The following is a 12535-nucleotide window of genomic DNA, read 5'->3' as shown; positions in this document are numbered from 1 at the left end:
TGTGTATCAGAAGAAATCGTAGGAATTGTAACTTTCTACAGAAGCGTTGAGAATTTATGACAAATTCATACCACATTCAATCAATCCTACTTTCCCCAAACATGAAGTTCTGAGCCCCAGATTCTGGCAATTTCTAATGATTCCCACAAATGAAGGTTGTATTTTAGAAATCGCCATTTCATATTTACCTTTCAGGTGACTGGATATTTTGGATACATCTCGGTTTACGTTCATATAATCAAATGAATCAAAGCCTGTTTAAATCAATTCACATTTGATGAAATCAGATCAGTGTAATATTGTAATAATATCTAAAGTGATTGTATCTGAATTAACATCGCTGTGACTTTACCGTACCAAGTTCCTGTATTTCTTTCAGTATTTTATCCAGCTTTGGGACTCCTTGGCGCATTTTCACAAAGGATTCCCACATCACCCTTCGGGCCCGAGAGCCTTTCTCCATGACCAGATTTAGGAGAAATCTGGAACTGTCCGTCGTGTTTCCCTTCTCCACGAGCTCAGTGATTTTCTGTAAAGAATGATTAACATATGAGGAACAGTGTGAAAGATAAACACTGAGAAGAAGGAAAGGATCAGATTGGTGATGGGATTTCCCAGTTGCTTTGAGCACTGAAAGCTGTTTAGGGCTGGATCCTGATCCACGGAGAAATGGATGAATGTTCTGCAAATATTCTGATTCACTCATTAATGGGAGAAGGTCTGACAGCACAACAGATTTGGAACATACTTTGAGGAGTGAGGAATCACTGAGATTCCTCATTGGTTTTGACATTATTGGTTTTCTCTGTCCTTCAGTGTCCAATATGACACAATGTGATTGCCAATATGAGGTCCGTGTTTCTCATCCTTATTGCCTGCTGCCGCAGTTTGCTGTTTACTCAGAGATAAAGTAGCAGCTCATCAGAACTCATGTGACAGCAAAGGGATGATTCTGAAGTGAGGGAATCAGATACAGAACTACAAAGGTTATCGCTGAGTATTCAAAACAACCAATCTTGATTTATCAGTCAGGAGAATCACGAAATATTAAGAGTAGTGGAAATCCAATTAATTTAGTCATAGTTCCCTCGGTATTTAAAATGTCGTGGGTTTGTGCAGTCAGCTTGCACTCAGTCAGTTAGTTAAATGTCCCACAGTTTTTCATGAAGGTGAAATCAAACAATGAATCGATACAAATCAGGAAATACTAGCTGATTTGATCAAACAGAAATGATGCATTTTAAGGAGGAAAGCGAAGTAGACATCTGGATTCCCGGCTGAGTGGTGGGGTGAAAAAGGAATAGGGAGGTCAGCTTCAGAGGAACTGGGAATTTTAGTAGCCATGTACCATTTGTAGTAATAATAATCTTTATTAGTGTCACAAGTAGGCTTACATTAACAATGCAGTGAAGTTACTGTGAAAATCCTTTAGTCGCCACACTGCGGCGCCTGTTTGGTACACTGAGGAAGAATTCAGAATGTCCAATTTATCTAACACACACGTCTTTCTGGACTCCCATTAACTACAACATCTGTACCCAAAGAAGAAGGCATTCGTTGGTCTCTTCTTACAAGGTGTCCCTTGACTTGTTTAGCCAGGACTGAATACGATACTCCTCATAAATTATCTACACCCCAGGAGTCCGTAAAATGTAAACAATATCCAATTAGTTTGCTATCTGTAAACAATCTGTAATGGTTCTCAAGATCTATTCACAGAACAGTTCACCTGAAAATCAATGATTATCTCACTTTTATGACACCTTAATCACACCTCTAACAGCCATATTATCTGTATGCATCTTAACCCAGGTTTTAATAACATTACTTCAAAAAATATATAAAATATAACAATTTCTTATATTAATTACACTAGCAAGACTCTGGTCTATTTTTCTTCATCTCGCATTTCCTTTATCAATATCAGTTTCGTGATGTATAAATAATTGAATAATGGTCTATGCTCCTCACACTTACCCGATGTTCTTGTCCACTGAAAATCCTCTCGTATGTTAACAATGAGCTGAGTCCATCCACCCCTTCCTCAATCGCCTGTTCTAGTCTGTCCCGGAAGAATTTAGTCAACTGGAACAGTTGGTAATCCTCACACTTTGTCAGGAACTCAGTGAGTTTGGAGTTCGGATCTGTGAACACAAAGATGAAACATATTATCAACTTTCTACCAGCCAGCTATAATCTTCTTAAAATGAATCACACTGTGAACCACATGAAACACCATCTTAAAACCTGCATAAACCATCTCGCCCTATTCTTAAAAATTGGGTAAATTTGTCAAACACGATTTACCTACAATTTATTTGTCCGAGCCTCCTTTGATCATCCCACGTCTCTAAAGGTTTATTAAGTTGACCTTGAAATACATATTCTAGGACTTCCCTTGCAAGGCAGCCTCTTTTCTAACTCATCTTTACTCCCGAACAGCCTCCAAAATCCATTTTGACAGATGCTGTTACCCTTCTGTTTCTTTACTATATACATGTAGATTCTATCTTAACACATCTCCTGGAACATCTGTGTGTTCTGGAACTCGCAAGGAACAATTTATTAATACTGAATCCACAAATATTTTTTCACTGAACTGAAAATACTGTAAGCGATCAGTTATCTATAAGACCTGTGAAGTTCTAAACAGTGTGTGGAACGTTATCATTTTTAAACTGAGGGCGGGATTTATTGCGCAACCCACTTGTTTGTTTTGCAGCAGCTAGAGGCAGCCCCCCCATTGGCCGGTGGCAAGATCTTCTGATTCCCCCGTTGTTAACAGGGTTTCTCATTGAATGCACCTCTTGCTGCCGTAAAACCCATGGTGGGGATGCCCCATGGGCAGTACCGGTGGTTCCGGTCAGCGTGAAGGGCCGGAAATTTTCAAGTGTCAACTCAGGCGGGAAAAGCAGTGAGCTGCCTGCCGGCTCTACTGCTGCTTTTCTTGCCTTATCTTTGGACACTTTGTTAAAAAAGATTCAGTAGGTGAGTCTCATGATGGCAGGGCAGGTTCTAAATGAGCCTGCCCCATCAGCAGCTTCAGCTTTGGACACCCCAATCTAAAAAAAAAAGAAAGAATCCCGCCCCCCCCCCCCCCCCACAGGGAGACTCCACCCCAACTGCAGTTAAAAGGATTCCCCCCAACCATGGACACAGGGGTCCCCACCACACAGACATGAGGCTCCCCTCATGGGACCCGGCCCATGGGCTATTGAGGGATAGCCCACCCAAACAGAGGTCCCCCACCCCGTAGTGCCCGGGATGAACAGGTTACTGTCACCTATGATCCTCTCCTCTCTTGGGGGCGGTATCTAGCTGTGCCATGGCGAGGTCAATCGGAACCAAAATCCCACCAGCATAAAAGCCATTGGGGATGTAGCTTCTCTGCCCACACCGGCTTTCCACCCATCGTAAACAGGGGTGGGGAATCCCAACCACTGTCTTATAGCTAATACATTGCACCATCCAAAAGCAGCATGGGAAAACCACTACCAACCATTTTCCCCTCCAAGTTCCTGACTTGTAACATATATTGTCCTTCCTTAAAACCATTGCATGGTCAAAATCATGGAACTTCCTCACAAACAAGTTCAGCTCCAACTGTTTTATAAATTCAGTTGTCTGTTCTCAAATCCAAATCTCAGTAAACCCACTGCTATCTTCCTATTGCTTCATTCGCCTACTCTGTAAAACCATTGGATTGGGGAAGACAGCAACATAAAGGTAATGTCACTGGGCTTGTAACTCAGAGGCACAACTCCAGATATATGGCTTCAAGTCCCACTACGACAGCTGGTGGAATCCAAATTGAATTAATTAGTCAAATCTAGAATTGAAACTCAGTATTGATGACAACGAAATGATTATCGATTGCTGTAAAAACTCAGTTCAATAATGTCCTCTGGGGCAGGAAGCCTGTCGTCCTTATTGGGTCTGGCCTACATGCGCCTTCAAATTCACACCAATTTGGTTAACTCTCCGAAATGCCCGTGCAAGCCACTCAGTTCAAAAACTATCAGTGTGTGGGCAACAATTGCTGCCCTTGCCAGCGACATAGAACATAGAACGATACAGCGCAGTACAGGCCCTTCGGCCCTCGATGTTGCACCGACATGGAAAAAATCTAAAGGCCATCTAACCTACACTATGCCCTTATCATCCATATGCTTATCCAATAAATTTTTAAATGCCCTCAATGTTGGCGTGTTCACTACTGTTGCAGGTAGGGCATTCCACGGCCTCACCACTCTTTGCGTAAAAAACCCACCTCTGACCTCTGTCCTATATCTATTACCCCTCAATTTAAGGCTATGTCCCCTCGTGCTAGCCACCTCCATCCGCGGGAGAAGGCTCTCGCTGTCCACCCTATCTAACCCTCTGACCATTTTGTATGCCTCTATTAAGTCACCTCTTAACCTTCTTCTCTCTAACGAAAACAACCTCAAGTCCATCAGCCTTTCCTCATAAGATTTTCCCTCCATACCAGGCAACATCCTGGTAAATCTCCTTTGCACCCGTTCCAAAGCTTCCACGTCCTTCCTATAATCCTTCCTTCCTGGACATCATATGAAAGAGTTTGCTTTAAAAACCACGTCCTTTCCTTCCCCCTGAACACACATTCATAACCCAACAAAGTTGAATCCTCCTGCTCCTACCCTACTACCACACACTAACTGCCACATATTTCCCTCAAAGCTCAGTGAAAAAAGATCCAGAGATAACAACTCAACTTAATACGTCACGGCTTAAACTGTATTATTCCTTTTAACAATATTAGTTCCAGGACGTTCTTCCCTCTTGCACAAGAGGTAAATCATGATTCCTCATCTGCTCAAGGCTGCTGAAGAGTCTGTCTGTTCCCCTGACTATAGAATCTCCAACCACTATCACTCTGCAAATCCTGTGTCCCACCCACCTCTTATACACACCATATATGATCTCCTGCTGTCTGGTGTCACATTGTTGCTCATGGAAGCCCTACTCTCAATCAGTGTCTCTATCCACCTTTCTTTGCAGCCAAGGTTGGTTGCACATTCAGAGGGAATTATGCATTTTGTGCACAAATTACAAATCCATTGGCATTTTTGTCGAAAAATGCTAATATAATACAAGTGTAGATAATGGAAAGCAGGCTATCCCACAATATTTTCCTATTCGTAAAGTATCATATTATTTCTTAGGTAGTCTGCTAAGTGGGTAGATTTATGTTATAGTAGTTCAAAATCTTCAGAATTCTTTAATTTGATACAAGCTTTGTTGTCAAAGTTTGGAGTATTCTCTTTTAATGGTTCTCTGGAAGGAGTCACTTTACCTGTACTGTTCGGAGTGGCCTGATCACCTTCCCCAGAAAAAGGAACTTGAGTTTGACTGGTATCACTTACCGTTTGGTTCGCTTGATGAATGATGCATTTCAGTTAATCGGCTATCTGCAAAATATTTAATCCCAGGTTAAACAGAGAATATATGAGAGTGGAAAGAAACATACATAGACGCCTGAATTTTCGGTTCAGGACACACCCGAAGTCAGCCTGGGCAGGTGTGGATGTGAAACCTACTCCCGCCCAGGATTGCATTGTTAATGCCCCCAATTAACAGCGTGAAACGATCTGACAAGCTGAGCATTGCCAGGGAGAAAAGAAGGAGGGTGTCCTGAGAAAAGGGAGCATGCTGCCAGGCACTTCCAAAGTACTCCCTCAGTGGAATAGCTGCTGTGTCTGAGGGAGCTGCTGACCTGTAAAAATATCAGCGGAAAAACTATGCCACGAGTGTCTGAACAGCAAAATCGTACATAGACCCCCCCATCCCCAGAAACATTTGTTAATTGTATTTCAGTCCTGACAGTTCACCCTGCCCTGGATCGAGGTTGCAACTAAAACGTAAAGGCCACCTTGGCAATCGGCCCATCAACCAATGTAAAAGCAGAGGGGCCATGTAAAATCCCAGTCAACTGCTGTTTAAGCCATTTAAATTGGCTTCTCGAGTGTCAGTTGGCGCACTTCTGACTTATGCATGCACCCACCAACCAAAATAATATGAAAGCGCACAATGATGTCAGGATACCTGCCCGATGTTTTTGCGCCCAAACTTTATACGTAGAATTCTGGCCGTGGATTCAAAATTAACTAAATCAACGTAATCTAGAAAATTGAGAAATTAAGTCCTCAAATGTTCCAGTTCTAGAATGGCAAAATATTGTAGCAATAAGGTCCTGCTCATGCTGATTACAAGTATGATGGGATGTTTTTGGGCATCTTGGAATAAGACATATCTACGGACCTGTAGATGATCTATCTGAATGAAAATACAGGAACATGGAACAAAACAACATCTGTAACCACACAGTCTAAATATTGGAAAACCGATGGTCTGGAAAATGGACCCGTGGTTAGAGGAATGAGGTCATTCGGCCGTTGTGCTCATGGATCGGACATGACCCCTTCCATGGAACACGTACGCTCGAGGGTACAGGAGGAATAAATACGCAGCTCTGGACTCATTTCTGGTAGTGTAACCCAGGACCAACCTCACACATACAACATCCTGAGTGAAGGACTCAGCGAACAGAAGGGACCTCCAAAGAAGAAGAACTTGGCTAACTCTAATGGGGTAATATCTACCTTGTGTCTAAAACTGAGGGCGGAATTCTCCGCTCCCGGGAAAAATCGGGAGGGCCGTCGTGAACTCGGCCGCTCCTTGCCCCCTATTCTCCCCTCCCGGCGGAGCTAGGAGCGGCACTCCATAACTCTCGGCCGCGGGGGCGTCACGCCAAGAATGACGCGACCGGCGCGCCTAATGACGTCAGCCGCGCATGCGCAGGCTGGCCGGCTCCAACCCGCGCATACGCGGCTGACGTCATGACGCTGACGACACAAACCCACGCATGCATGCGCGGTGGCCGTCTTTCCTCTCACGGGGGGGTGTGAATTTTGTCGGGGGTCCTCCCGCGATTCTCCCACGCCGCGTGGGGAGCGGAGAATCGCGCCCTGAGAGTCTGGTGACAAATTTTGATCATTTCTATAGCAAAAGATTTAAATACATAGTGTATTTTATTGAAGTTTAGATAATAAAACTGTGTTGAATCGTAAGTTCCGTGTAGAGCGCTTGTTTGATACGTAACTGTTTGACATTTTGTAATAGTACAGAGACCAAAAGGCCCAACAATATATTTCTGCTGATTGTTAGTCAGAATGAGCACAGGAACCATGGGTGGATTGGAACTAACATATTTTTCACTCCCGCAGTTTATTTTGTTATAAATGCAAGTCTTTCCTTTTACTTTAATTGCAGGTGGTGTTCCCTTACTGTAACAGATATTAAATACGTAGGTGTGAGGCTATATGCTGCCCACTAATGTGAATGGAAGCAGTAACTGGACCTGGTGTATATTGGACGAACAGCTCAATCTCCCCTATGTTACAGTATCGTCCATAATTGAAATAATTCACAAGGACCTATCTCAGACAAACGTATAATATATTTCCTTCACTTTACTTAAAATGTTACTACGCAAAATGGTTTGAAAAGTTGTACGGTGTTTTAATAGGATCTGACTGGACATCAAAATTCACGTTGAATCAATAAGGTCAGCAAAGGATTTCTATCTTAGACCATCCCTGTTTTCTGACCCGGTTCAGTCCGTTCCCTGTATTCTGACCCGGTTCAGTCCGTTCTCTGTATTCTGACCCGGTTCAGTCCGTTCCCTGTATTCTGACCCGGTTCAGTCCGTTCCCTGTATTCTGACCCGGTTCAATCCGTTCCCTGTATTCTCACCCGGTTCAGTCCATTCCCTGTATTCTGACCTGGTTCAGTCCATTCTCTGTATTCTGACCTGGTTCAGGCCATTGATTCGGTTTCTATTCTGACCATCTCCGTTACACTGTTAACTCCCTCCCTGTTGTCTCTCTAACACTGGAGCTGACAAGTATGCCTGTCAGAACCGTGAGCTGAATAGAGCTAAATTCATTTGTTGCCAGAGCCCCGCCCCTGTATCTTGGTGAACCGGACTCTGTTTTTATGTCATCACAGACCTGCCCATCACAAGACAGAAAATAAATTATCGCTGGAAATTCCTAGCCTGCTTCATCATCAATCTTATTGGGCAACACGGTAGCATTGTGGATAGCGCAATTGCTTCACAGCTCCAGGGTCCCAGGTTCGATTCCTGCTTGGGTCACTGTCTGTGCGGAGTCTGCACATCCTCCCCGTGTGTGCGTGGGTTTCCTCCGGGTGCTCCGGTTTCCTCCCACAGTCCAAAGATGTGCAGGTTAGGTGGATTGGCCATGCTAAATTGCCCGTAGTGTTGGGTGGGGTTACTGGGTGATGGGGATAGGGTGGAGGTGTAGACCTTGGGTAGGATGCTCTTTCCAAGAGGCGGTGCAGACTCGATGGGCCGAATGACCTCCTTCTGTACTGTAAATTCTATTGGGGGAACAGGATTGAGGGGATGAATGGGTTCCACTGGTTCTTATCTGTCTATCTGGCCTTGTGCTGCCCAATAGTTCTATCTTGTGTAAATATTCTGCAACTGAGATTGTTCACAACTTGCAACCAGGTTTAGGATTACCCACAACTCCATGTATCAGAATATTTCAAACTATTCTCAAATATCCCTTACCCTTGAAAGCTCCTCACACAAACACAGCTCGATTGCTGTATTTCATTAGGCCTTTGGAAAAAGGATGATCAATGCTACAATAGAGCAAGCTTGTGACTTTAACATATTATAAGTCCCTATGTCTGCACTGATCAATAACTATAACTGGACTTCCAGATAGTTTTGATGTAGCATACCTGCAGTGATTAGTGTTACAATAGGAGACTCTGCAGTTTTCCATATACTGTCATTCTTGAACATTACCGTTATCAGTACTGTGCAGTTACCAAGCTATTGCAATTCCCATGCCTCTAGTAAACATTATTACATTTTACACTCTATTACATTTTACACTCTAATTGTAAAGATAAAAATGAGTGATGGCAGAGAGACATTTAAAAATAAAGAAATTGGGATATTGCTGGACCAAGAGCCAATGGAACTCAGTGAGTGCAAGGTGATGGGTGAAGAGGAATTGGTTAAGGTTACAACAGAAAGCAAAGATTTGAATTAGTTCAATTTAATTGAGGTTCAAACGGGCATTGAAATAGTCAAGCTCAGAGGAAGCAAAGGCAGGGATGAGATAGTTTAAGCAGACAATCTGAGGCAGAGACAGAAATAGATGATATAATGGAGATGGAAGTAACGCTATTGATGACGGAGTAGATACGATTAGAATGGCATATCAGGGCAAATATGATGCCAATCAATTTATTGGAATTCTCCATGTCTAGAGTGGAATGGTTGTATTACAATTGTATATATCTTAAATATTAACTAATTGAAAAATCTCAATGTATGTAAATGCCAGTTAATTAATTGTAGTTACAGCCATAGAGGAGATAGGTCTTAAGAAGGTGGGTTTGCAAGTAGAGAAAAAAACCCTGGAATAATGAACAGTTTACAGCAGCAGACCCAGTACTGTTTTATGTGGTCCAGCAGGATTATTTTTTATTCATTTACAAGATGTGGGCTTCGCTGGTTAGGCCAGCATTTATTGCCCATCCCTAGTTTCCCTTCAGAAGGTGCTGGTGAGTACTGTTCTTGAAAAGCTGTGGTGTTTGAGGTGCAAGTACACCCACTGTGCTGTTAGGGAGGGAGTCCCAGGATTTTGCCCCAGCGACAGTGAAGGAGCGATGATATATTTCCTAGTCAGGGTGGAGAATGACTTGGACAGGATCCTCCAGGTGGTGGGGTTCCCAGCTATCTGCTGCTCTTGTCCTTCCAGATAGTAGTGGTTGTGGGTTTGGAAGGTGCTGTCGAAGGAACCTTGGTGAGTTACTGCAATGCATCTTGTAGATGGTACACACGGCTGCCACTGTTTGTCGGTGGTGGAGGGTCTGAAGATTTGTGGAAAGGAGAGCAATCAAGCGGGGCTGCTTTATCCTGGATGGTGTCGAGCTTCTTGAGTGTTGTTGGAGCTGCACTCATCCAGGCAAGTGGAGAGTATTGCATTATTTTTTTAAAATGCGTTTATGGGATGTGGGCACCGCTGGCTGGGCCATCATTTATTGCCCATCCCTGAGAGCATTTAAGAGTCAACAACATTGCTGTGGCTCTGGAGTCACATGCAGGCCACACCAGTTAAGGATGACAGATTTAGTTCCCTAAAGGACATTAGTGAACCAGATGGGTGTTTATGATAATCGACAATGGTTTCATGGCCATTATTAGACTTTTACTTCCAGATTTTTTAAAACTAAATTCAAATTTCACCACCTGCCCTGTTGGGAAAGAACCCTCCTGACTTATGCCTCGTAGAAGGTAGACAGGCTTTGGGGGGTCAGGAGGCGAGTTACTCGCCGTAGGATTCCTCGCCTTTCACCTGCTCTGCTCGCCACAGTATTAATGTGGTTAGTCCAGTTCAGTTTCTGATCAATGATAACCCCCAGGCTGCTGATTGCGGGGGACTCAGCGATGGTAATGCCATTGAATGTCAAGGAACGATGGTTAGATCCTCTCTTGTAGGACACTGCCTGGTACTTGTGTGGCGCAAATGTAACTTGCCACTTGTCAGCACAAGCCTGAATATTGTCTAGGTCAGGGGTGGGCAAACTTTTCCGTGCAAGGGCCACATTCAGAAATTCACAAAGGGCCGCATAGTATATTAAGTAAAATAATTACTTCACCCGGTTATGATTCTGGGCGCCTCATATAGAACATAGAACAGTACAGCACAGAACAGGCCCTTCGGCCCTCGACGTTGTGCCAAGCAATGATCACCCTACTCAAGTCAACGTATCCACCCTATACCAGTAAGTAACCCAATAGCCCCCCCCATTAATCTTAAAAAAAAATTTATAAAAAAAAAAAAAAAATTTTTTTTTAAATTTTTTTTTTTTTTTTTTAAATGACTTGGTGGGCCGCAGAAATACCTTTGGCGGGCCGCATGCGGCCCGCGGGCCGTAGTTTGCCCACCCCTGGTCTAGGTCATGCTGCATTTGGACATGGACTGCTTCATTATCTGAGGAGTCATGAATGGATCGAAACATTGTGCAGTCATCTGCGAACATCCCCACTTCTGACCTTATGATGGAAGGGAGGTTATTGATGAAGCAGCTGAAGATGGTTTGGACCAGGGGACTAGCCTGAAGAACTCCTGCGGTTATGTCCTGAAGCTGAGATGATTGACCTCCTACCACCACAACCATCTTCCTTTATGCCAGGTATGACTCCAACCAGCAGAGAGTTTTTCCCTGATTCCCATTGACTCTAGTTTAGCTAGGGTAAACTTCTGTTCCTTGATCCTATACTCGGTCAAACACTGCCTTGATGTCATGGACAGTCATTCTCACCTCACCTCTGACACTCAGCTCTTTCGTCCATGTTTGAACTCTTTTGTCCATGTTTGAACCAAGGCCAATGAGGTCAGGAGCCGAGTGACCCTGGCGGAACCCAAACTGAGCATCCGTGAGCAGGCTATTGCTGAGTAAGTGCCGCTTTGATGACTCCTTCTGTCACTTTGCTGATGATGGAGAGTAAACTGATAGGGTGGTAATCTGCTGTGTTTGATTTGTCCTGTTTCTTGTGGACAGAACACACTTGGGCAAATTTCCACATTGCCGGGTAGATGCCAGTGTTGTAGCTGTACTGGAATAGCTTGGCTCGGGGTGTGGCAAGTTCTGGAGCACAAGTCTTCAGTATTATTGCCGGAATACTGTCAGGGCCCATAGCCTTTGCAGTATCCAGTGCCTTCAGCTGTTGCTTGATATCACGTGGAGTGAATCATATCAGCTGAAGACTGACAACTGTGATGCTGAGGACCTCCGGAGGAGGTGCATCATCCACTTAGCACTTCTGGCTGAAGATTGTTTAGAATGCCTCAGCCTCGTCTTTTGCACAGATGTGCTGGGCTCCTCCATCATTAAGGATGGGGATATTTGTGGAGCCTCCTCCTCCAGCGAGTTATTTAATTATCCACCACCATTCATGGCTGAACGTGGCAGGACGGCAGAGCTCAGATCTGATGCGTTCGTTGTGGAATCGCTTACCGCTGTCTATTACTTGCTGCTTATGCTGTTGGGCACACAAGCAGTCCTGTGTTGTAGCTTCACCAGGTTAACACTTCAGTTTTCGGTATGCCTGATGTTGCTCCTGGCATGCTCTCCTGCACTTTTCATTGAACCATAGTTGATCCTCTGGCTTGATGGTAATCGTAGAGTGGGTGATATGCCAGGCCATGAGGTTTCACACTGTGGTAGAATACAATTTTGCTGCTGCTGATGGCCCAGAGCACTTCATGGATTCTCAATCTTGAGTTGCTAGAACTGTTCGAAGTCTATCCCATTTAGCATGGTGGTAGTGCCACACAACACGATGGAGGGTATCCTGAATGTGATGACCGGACTTTGTCTCCACAAGGACTGTGCGGTGGTCACTGCTACCGATACTGTCATGGACAGATGTATCTGGAGTATCAGGTGGGTGAGGATGAGGTCA

The 12535-nt window shown here is 44.1% G+C and overlaps 1 protein-coding gene across 1 annotated transcript in view; it reads right to left on the bottom strand.

The window, feature by feature from the left end:
• The window catches only part of LOC119968004, a 185773-nt gene that overhangs the window by 156827 nt on the left and 16411 nt on the right, over positions 1-12535 (bottom strand). The window contains exons 3-6 of the mRNA XM_038801105.1: positions 5385-5429; positions 1978-2144; positions 358-529; positions 189-254 (exon numbers count right to left, since the gene is read on the bottom strand). Coding sequence (XP_038657033.1) covers positions 189-254; positions 358-529; positions 1978-2144; positions 5385-5412 — 433 coding nt within the window. The 5' untranslated portion in view covers positions 5413-5429. The remainder of the gene's footprint in view (positions 1-188; positions 255-357; positions 530-1977; positions 2145-5384; positions 5430-12535) is intronic.

Source organism: Scyliorhinus canicula, chromosome 6 (genome assembly GCF_902713615.1).
Source record: "Scyliorhinus canicula chromosome 6, sScyCan1.1, whole genome shotgun sequence".
NCBI lineage: Eukaryota > Metazoa > Chordata > Chondrichthyes > Carcharhiniformes > Scyliorhinidae > Scyliorhinus > Scyliorhinus canicula.
The sequence above is the reverse complement of the archived record's forward strand: the minus strand, read 5'-3'. Positions and strand labels throughout refer to the sequence as shown.